Here is a 7,843-nt window from a genome sequence, read left to right as displayed (position 1 = left end):
CAGATTGTTTTGTTTAAATAGCATATCCTGAACAGTTTGCTTTGATACCCTACATACCCGAGTAGGCACATGAAAACAAATAATGCTGAAAAATTCAACTCTTTATTGCTAATGTAAGTGCTGAAAAGATAAGGGCAACAGGGGTGTCATGGATCACCCATATTTCAGTGCCAACAGATAAACACATCTCCATTCTGACTCCTGAAGAAAGATGGAAGTCTAGGGTTCCTCCACATCTGTCATGAAAATGTAGTCTGGGACACCAGGTGGAATACATCTGAGCATTGATTCCCTCTGACTTTTCCTATATTTGGCTCTCCTATTGTTAAACCATGTCTGTAATCAGAGGGGAAAAGGGATCGGTTTAGTATTTTGAACAGTTAATGCCATAATGGAAAAAACACATCATGCAGCTTTATAGGCTACTCAGATTTTGGATTGCACAGCAGAAACTTTTTTGTTGTTGTTATTTATTTTTGGTACTGGGATTGCATCCAGGGGGGGCTTTACCGCTGAGCTACATCTCCAGCCCTCTTTTTGAGACAGGGTCTTGCTAAATTGCTGAGGCTGACCTTGAACTCATGATCTCTTGCCTCAGCTTCCCATATTGCTGGCATTACAGGCATGCACCACTATACCAGTCAGAAATTATTTTTCATTACTCAAATACCTTAGGGAGCCTGAGCTATAGTTCAGTGGTGGAATACTTGTGTAGAATCCATGAGCACTGGGTTCCATCCCCAGCACCATAAACAAAAACAAAAACAAACAAACAAACAAAAAACCAAAATATTAGGAAATGTAAGAACACAACTGACCTTCTTTAGCTCATCCTTAGTGAGCACCAGGTCTGTACCCTCTGGAAAAGAGTGAATACTTTTGTTTCCCTCCTTCCAATTTTAATATTCTTTAACGATTTCTTTAGGTATTGAATGCAGGTCTAGTTTGTGAGTTGCTCCTGGTCACTCATGATAACCCGTCTGGTAACCAGATAAAGTACAGTCTGCATCCTGACCAAAATGAGGGATGAGTGGGAGTCACAAAATGGGCTCTTCTGTAAATTTCCTGCCAATTATTAAAATGCAAATAGATTTTTAAAAACCTGTCAGCCAAGCATGGCTGTGCACATCTGTAATCCTAGTGGCTTGGAGGGGGGGGGGGCTGGGGCAGGAGGATCTCAAGTTCAAAGCTAGCCTCAGAAACTTAGTGAGGCGTTGTCTCTAAATAAAATATAAAAAGGGTTGAGGATATGGCTCAGTGGTTAAGTGCTCCTGGGTTCAATCCCCAGTACCAAAAAAAAAAAAAAACAACCTGTTGTATATCACTATCCTCTTACCAAATGAGATTTCCATTGTATTTAATTATTTGGGAAGTTCCCAAATTGCAAATGGTGACACATGAACATATAATCTAAAGAAAGTCACTGTAAAGGAGCTCACATTGAGGTAGGGTACAAAGGTACCATTGGTCAAGTCTACATAAACGTAAAGAAAGTGGCTGGGGTTGTGGTTCAGTGGTAGAGAGCTTGCCTAGCACACATGAGGCACTGGGTTCAATCCTCAGCACCACATAAAAACAAAGTATAAAAAAATGTAAAAGTTTAAAAAAAAAAGAAAGCTTACAATGGACTGATGGTGTGGGCTATTATCAAGTCGGTATTCCCAAGACTGGTTTCCTAAAACACTTTTACTATATTTGCAAAAGAGAAGGGGAAATCACATGTTAAGTATCTTGAGAAATTCTCCCTGCAGAGTATGAAGTAGTTGAGAACATCTGGGTTTCTCCCTCCTTTGTCTCCTGTAGCTCAAGTTCCCTTTAGAACTCCACAGAGAGACATGTGATCCAGGGAGGGCAAAAGCAACTCATCATACCTTCAGATTTTCTTTTCTTCTGACTTTGCCTTACCACCCTAAGAAATGCTCACAACCGCTTCCCAAATTCTCCCACCTGAGCCAGGCTTGACTGTGCAGCCTGGCATGTGGCATTATTACACCAGTGCTCAGTGGCTTGCTTTGTGAAGCTACTTTTCTGGGCACCCACCATCATGTCCACAGCCTTTTTCCATCACTGCATTCATACATGCATGCTGCAACAAAGCTAATAATAATAGTAAGGTCATCCTGATGTTTCTTTCATTTTTTGTTGTTGTTTTGAATTTATCACTTTGGTTATTGTTCTTATGTAATCACTGTCTGATTCCATGACCTGCCTACATATTAGTTACCACTGACTGAAGGAATGAAAAGTATTCAATCCAAGACAGGTACAAATTTACCCTGAAATGAGGGCTCTGTTTAGGGAAACAAATTCCACAAAACCTGCCTCTTCAAAATACTACCACCAAAAAGGAAAAAAAATGTATTTTTCCAAGTTAGCAAATATTCAAGAGAAGATTCACCTATGCATTTAACATTGCACCTGCAAGGTGTATTTTGCCTTTTGTAACTTTGTCTATACCCTTCTCATCCTTCTTAGGTTAAATAAAATTAATTCAATATTTTTTGTTCATTTCACTCTTTAGATACATTTTCAAATCTTGAAACCTTTTGTCCTATCACAATCATAATGTGACTTCTTTGGCAATAATTTGAAGTAGACATGTCATAACATGTGGGCAATTCAAATTGAAAATTGCCATTTTCCATTTCATCTTACCAAAAATTTACAAACTAAAAGGAGGAGGATCAGACACTTGGGCTTTTCAGGTATCTTCCCACATCAGTCTCAGCTCAATTGATACATACATTACTTATTCATAGAATGTGTTCTTTGGATGAATTACTGTCTCATCCCAGTATTTATAAATCCATTTATTTAAAGTGCTTACGCTGGGCTGGGACTGTAGCTCAGTGGTAGAGTGCTTGCCTGGCATGTGTGAGGCAGTGGGTTTGATCCTCAGCACCATATAAAAATAAACAAATAAAATAAAGGCATTCTGTCCATCTACAACTACAAAAAATTTTTTTTAAAAAATGAAGTGCTTATGCTTACTTAGTTTTAAATAATTTAGTACAACTGAACCCTCTTATAACCTTGGTCCTTCCTCCATCAATCTGAATGCTTCCAAGGTAAGGTTATGCTGCAACCTGACTCCACATAAAAATGCTCCATAAAGAGGTTAATGATTTCTTTAGGTATTGAATGCGGGTGTGATGGCGCACGCCTGTAATTCTAGGGGCTCAGAAGGCTGAGGCAGGAGGATCTCAAGTTCAAAGCCAGCCTCAGCAACTTAGCAAGGCACTAAGCAACTCAGTGAGATGCTAAGCAACTCAGTGAGACCCTGTCTGTAAATAAAATCAAAAAAGGGCTGGGAATGTGACTCAGTGGTTAAGTGCCCCAGAGTTCAATCACCAGTACCAAAAAAAAAAAAAAAAAAAAAAAAAAAAATATATATATATATATATATATATATATATATATATATATCTGAGGATATAGCTCAGTTGGTAGAGTACTTGCCTCACATGCACAAGGCCCTGGGTTCAATCCCCAGCACCACAAAAAAAAAAAAAAAAGAGGCTAAGTGACTTCTGTAAATGACACAAATACAAACAGTAATAAAGTTGAAATTCAAAATCTTTAAAAAAATGCTCCATAAAGTATATTAGTGTCAAAAACTTGAACTACATCGAATACATTCATGTATCATATGTGTATATAATTATATCTTTGATTCTGTACACAAAATAGGAAAAGCAGCTTGTTCCTTTGTTTTGTTTTCTTTTATAGGAAAACACATACCCTCTAATAATGAAAAAGAACCACAAACTTGAATTTACTTATTCCATTTTTCACCCACAAAGACTAAATTTCAAAATTTGTTTGCCCAATTAACAAATACAACAAAAACAAACCATTTTGCAAATGTCTAGGATAAAAATATCCATGTCATAAAGCAGGTAGAATTACTGCCCTGCCAAATTGTTTCTTCAGATTTACTGACCTGCACTTTGGCTTCTGGAACATTCATTTGTCTTCCAAGCTCTCTTCTGTGGAGAAAAAACACAGATATTCAGTATTCAGTATTATGGATGAAATGAAATATAGTATACAGGTTCAGTGCTAGTTCTCAAATATACAATCTCTCCTTGAAATCCCCCCTAAATATATTTTTATATGATACTCAGATCCAGTCTCTCTTTAGAAATGGTTTGATCTCACCACAAACTTGAAGGTAGTGTTAGCAATGCAATGTCAAGACAAATAATATTAATGTACTATTTTTTAATGTATTTTTTAGGTGTAGACTGACACAACATAACGCCTTTATTTTTATGTGGTGCTGAGGATCGAACCCGTGCCCATGCTGGGCGAGCGCTCTACCACTGAGCCACAATCCCAGCCCCTAATGTACTATTTTTAAAAATAAAAATTAGAAATAAGCTAGACTCAGAATGTCAAGTGTTGAATGTTTTCTCTTAGAGGTGGAAGCTAGACAGAAAATATGGACTTTTTTAAAAAAGGGAGGATTCTCATGAAAATAGGTGGGAGAACTATGGAGTAGAGGAAGGGAATTGAGGGGGGAAGGAGGATGAAGGAGGGATGGGAAGGGGAGAAACTGAATAATGAAATTGACCAAACTATGTTATATATGCATATGAATATATTACAATGAATTCCTCTTTTAACTATAATGATCCAATTTTTAAAAATAAATTAATAGGGCTGGGGCTGTAGCTCAGTGGCAGAGCACTTGACTAGCATGCATGAGGCACTGAGTTCGATCCTCAGCACCACATAAAAATAAATAAATAAAATAAAGGCATTCTGTCCATGTACAACTACAAAAATAATTTTTTAAAAATTAAAAATTTTAAAAATAAATATATAAATAAATAAAAATTAATAGAAGGAAGACCAATAGATTAGAGGAAGGGAATCAGGGAGGAAGGAGGGGAGGGAGAGGGTAGTGCTGGGGCTAAAATGGAGCAAATTATGCTATGTGGATTTATGAATATGTCAAAATGAACCCCACAATTGTGTAAAACTATAATGTACTAATAAAAACATAAAATGTAAAAATTAGTGGAAAAACCCATGATAAATTGAACAAATACTAAACACAGGAAAGTTATAGCACTACAGTTACATGAGAGGACTTCATGCTCCTAACCCTGAATTCAATAAAAAATTTTATTACATAATCAGGCCAACAGCACACGTAATGAAAGAAAAATAGATAAGTTGGACTCTCGCAAAATGAAAACCTTTTATATATCAAAGGACATAATCAAGAAGTAAGAACAAATTCACAGAATGGGAGAAAACATTTGCAAATTGGTATTGCAGTAGGTTACAGAGCAGCCCTGATAAGCTGGGGATCGAAATTTCCACCTGGGTTTTAAAAACAGGCAATGGAGATAAAGAGACATTTCTCCAAAGAATATATACATATGATCACAAAGTACATGGAAAAATACTCAACATTACTAATCACTCTTGAAATGCAAATCAAAAACACAGTGAGGGCTGGAGCTGTAGCTCAGTGGCAGAGCTCTTGCCTAGCACATGTGAGGCACTGGGTTCGATCCTCTGCACCACATAAAAATAAGTAAATAAAATAAAGGCATGCTGTCCATCTATAACTAAAAAAACTTTTTTTAAATAAAAAAAACAATAGTGACATTATATCATACCTATTAGGATACCTACTATTAAAACCCAGAAAATAAGCCCATGGAGAAATTGGAACCCTAGTGCACTCTGGTAGAAATATCAAATAATGCAGTTACTACAAAAGAGTACGAAGGTTCCTCAAAATATTATACCATATGATCCAGCAATTCTATTTCTGGGTATATACTCACAATATTGAAAACCTGGATATGAAGAGATATTTGTATACCCCATGTTCATAGCAGCATTATTCATGAGAGCCACATGTCCCTCCACAAATGATGAACAAAATAGTTATGTTCACACAACAGAATATTACTCTGCCTTAAAAAAGAAAAAAAATGCTGACACATGCTACATCATGGATAACCTTGAGGAGATTATGCAAAGTGAAATAAGCCAATCAGAAATAGATAAATACCATATGATTTCCCTTATTTGAGGTACCTAGAATTGTCAAATTCATAGAATGAAATTTGGTTTTCAGGGCTTTGGGGAGGGGAATGGGGTATCATTCAATGGGTATAGTTTCATTTTGGCCTCGTGAAGAGAGTTCTGAAGATCTGTCCCACGGCAACATGCAAATATTTAACACTGCTAAGTTCTACTTCAAAAGTGATTTAGAGCCAGGCACAGTAGCACATGACTGTAACACCCCCACCGCCACTTGGGAGGGTGAGGTAGGAGGACTACAAGTTCGAGGCCAGTCTCAGCAACTAAGGGAGGCCCTAAGCAACTAAGTGAAACCCGGTCTCAAAAGAAAAAATAAAAAGGTCTGGGGATATGATTCAGTAGTAAAGCACTCCCGGGTTCAATCCCCAGTACCAAAAAAAAAAAAAAAAGAAAAGCAACTGATTTAGATAGTAAATTTCATGTTTCTGTGTATTTTACTACAATTTAAAAACAAAACAAAACAAAAAAAATAAACAAGTGGCACCAAACAGTTTTGAGAGTTAATTCATACCAATACTACATGAAAATCACATGGCATACCCCCACCTGTCACAGGATCTCATGGAGAGGGGGGGCGGGAGAGGAGGGGGAGGGGGGGAGACGGGGGAGGGGGGAGACGGGGGAAGGGGGGAAGGTGGAGGGAGAGGGGGAAGAGAGATGGGGAGAGGGGGGTGAGGCAGGGGAGGGAGAGGGGGGAGAGGCAGGGGGAGGGGGGAGGGGGCAGAGGCGGGGGGGGGGGGGGGCGGGGGGAGAGGGAGAGAGGGGGAGAGGGGGGAGTGGGGGAGATGGGGGAGAGGTGGGGGGGATGGGGGGAGAGGGGGGAGAGGCGGGGGGAGAGGCGGGGGGAGAGGGGGAGGGGGAGGGGGGAGAGGCGGGGGGGGGGAGAGAGGGGGAGGGGCGGGGGGGAGAGGGGGAGGGGGCGGGGGGGGGGGTTACTGAGGACAGGGACCTGAAGGGCACAGAAGAGAGGAAAATCCCCCTGGAAAAGTACTCTTTGGAAGACTAGGTTCCTCCCGGAGCCAGTCAATTACCTTGTGAGCAGATCAGGGTACTGAGTTTCCTCAAAAACACTTTCCAGTTCATCCAACTGCCATGGCGTGAACTGAAACGGGATTCGTGGCCGCCCCCTGCGACGGGACGGAGGAGCCACTGACTCCTCAAGGTCCTCCTGCTGGGGATCCTGGTCATCGTCATCATCTTCATGGTCACTGTTGTTTTCCTGGTTCACATCTCCTTCCTGGTTCACTTCACCCTCTTGGTTCATGACATCCAGTTGATTCAGGTGGCCCTCAGGCTTCACGTTGTCCATGAGGCCTACAGCTCCTTCACTGTGGCCACCTTCTGCTGCCGCTGCTGCACTTTGCTCAGATTCAGGGTTTATTTCCCTCTCATATTCTTCCAGAACATAGTAGTCAGTATCATAGTAGTGATACCAGCTAGCCATGGCTGGAAAGCACCAGAGGCTCTGTGGCCTCTACAAATGTGGTGAGGTGTGGCAACAAATTTGAGGCCACAGGGCGGAGCTAGCCCAGCTTATGAGCTTCTTACGGGCTACAGGGGTTCTGAGGCGTTCCTATGTTTAACGGTTGACGCACACACGCTACCCTTTCCAGGATTACTATTGGCTCTCTGCTTAGATATGTAAATGATGGGGCAGAGCCAAAAATATTGTGTGGGGAGGAAATGGGCCAACAGGGGATGTGCAAGGAATGGGGGACAAGTTTGCCACTTAGCTGAATAAGCCACCTGGATCTGAGCTGTAACCCTGCAGAAG

The 7,843-nt window shown here is 40.4% G+C and overlaps 1 protein-coding gene across 1 annotated transcript; it reads right to left on the bottom strand.

Annotated features, from left to right (window-relative positions):
- Positions 1-219: 219 nt before the first annotated feature.
- Positions 220-7,513, bottom strand: LOC124076877 (homeobox protein Rhox13-like). The gene is made up of 3 exons (XM_046420952.1): positions 7,101-7,513; positions 3,944-3,989; positions 220-336 (listed from the first exon to the last, which is right to left on the bottom strand). Exons 1-3 carry the CDS (start codon positions 7,511-7,513, stop codon positions 220-222), a joined length of 576 nt encoding a protein of 191 aa, XP_046276908.1.
- Between the last annotated feature and the right edge of the window lie 330 nt (positions 7,514-7,843).

The sequence above is a fragment of the Marmota monax genome, unplaced genomic scaffold (assembly GCF_021218885.2).
Source record: "Marmota monax isolate L192 unplaced genomic scaffold, Marmota_monax_Labrador192_F-V1.1 WCK01_AAM20220418_F8-fsc00155, whole genome shotgun sequence".
NCBI classification, from domain to species: domain Eukaryota; kingdom Metazoa; phylum Chordata; class Mammalia; order Rodentia; family Sciuridae; genus Marmota; species Marmota monax.
Note: the sequence above shows the minus strand (reverse complement) of the source record. Positions and strands in the feature narration are given on the sequence as shown.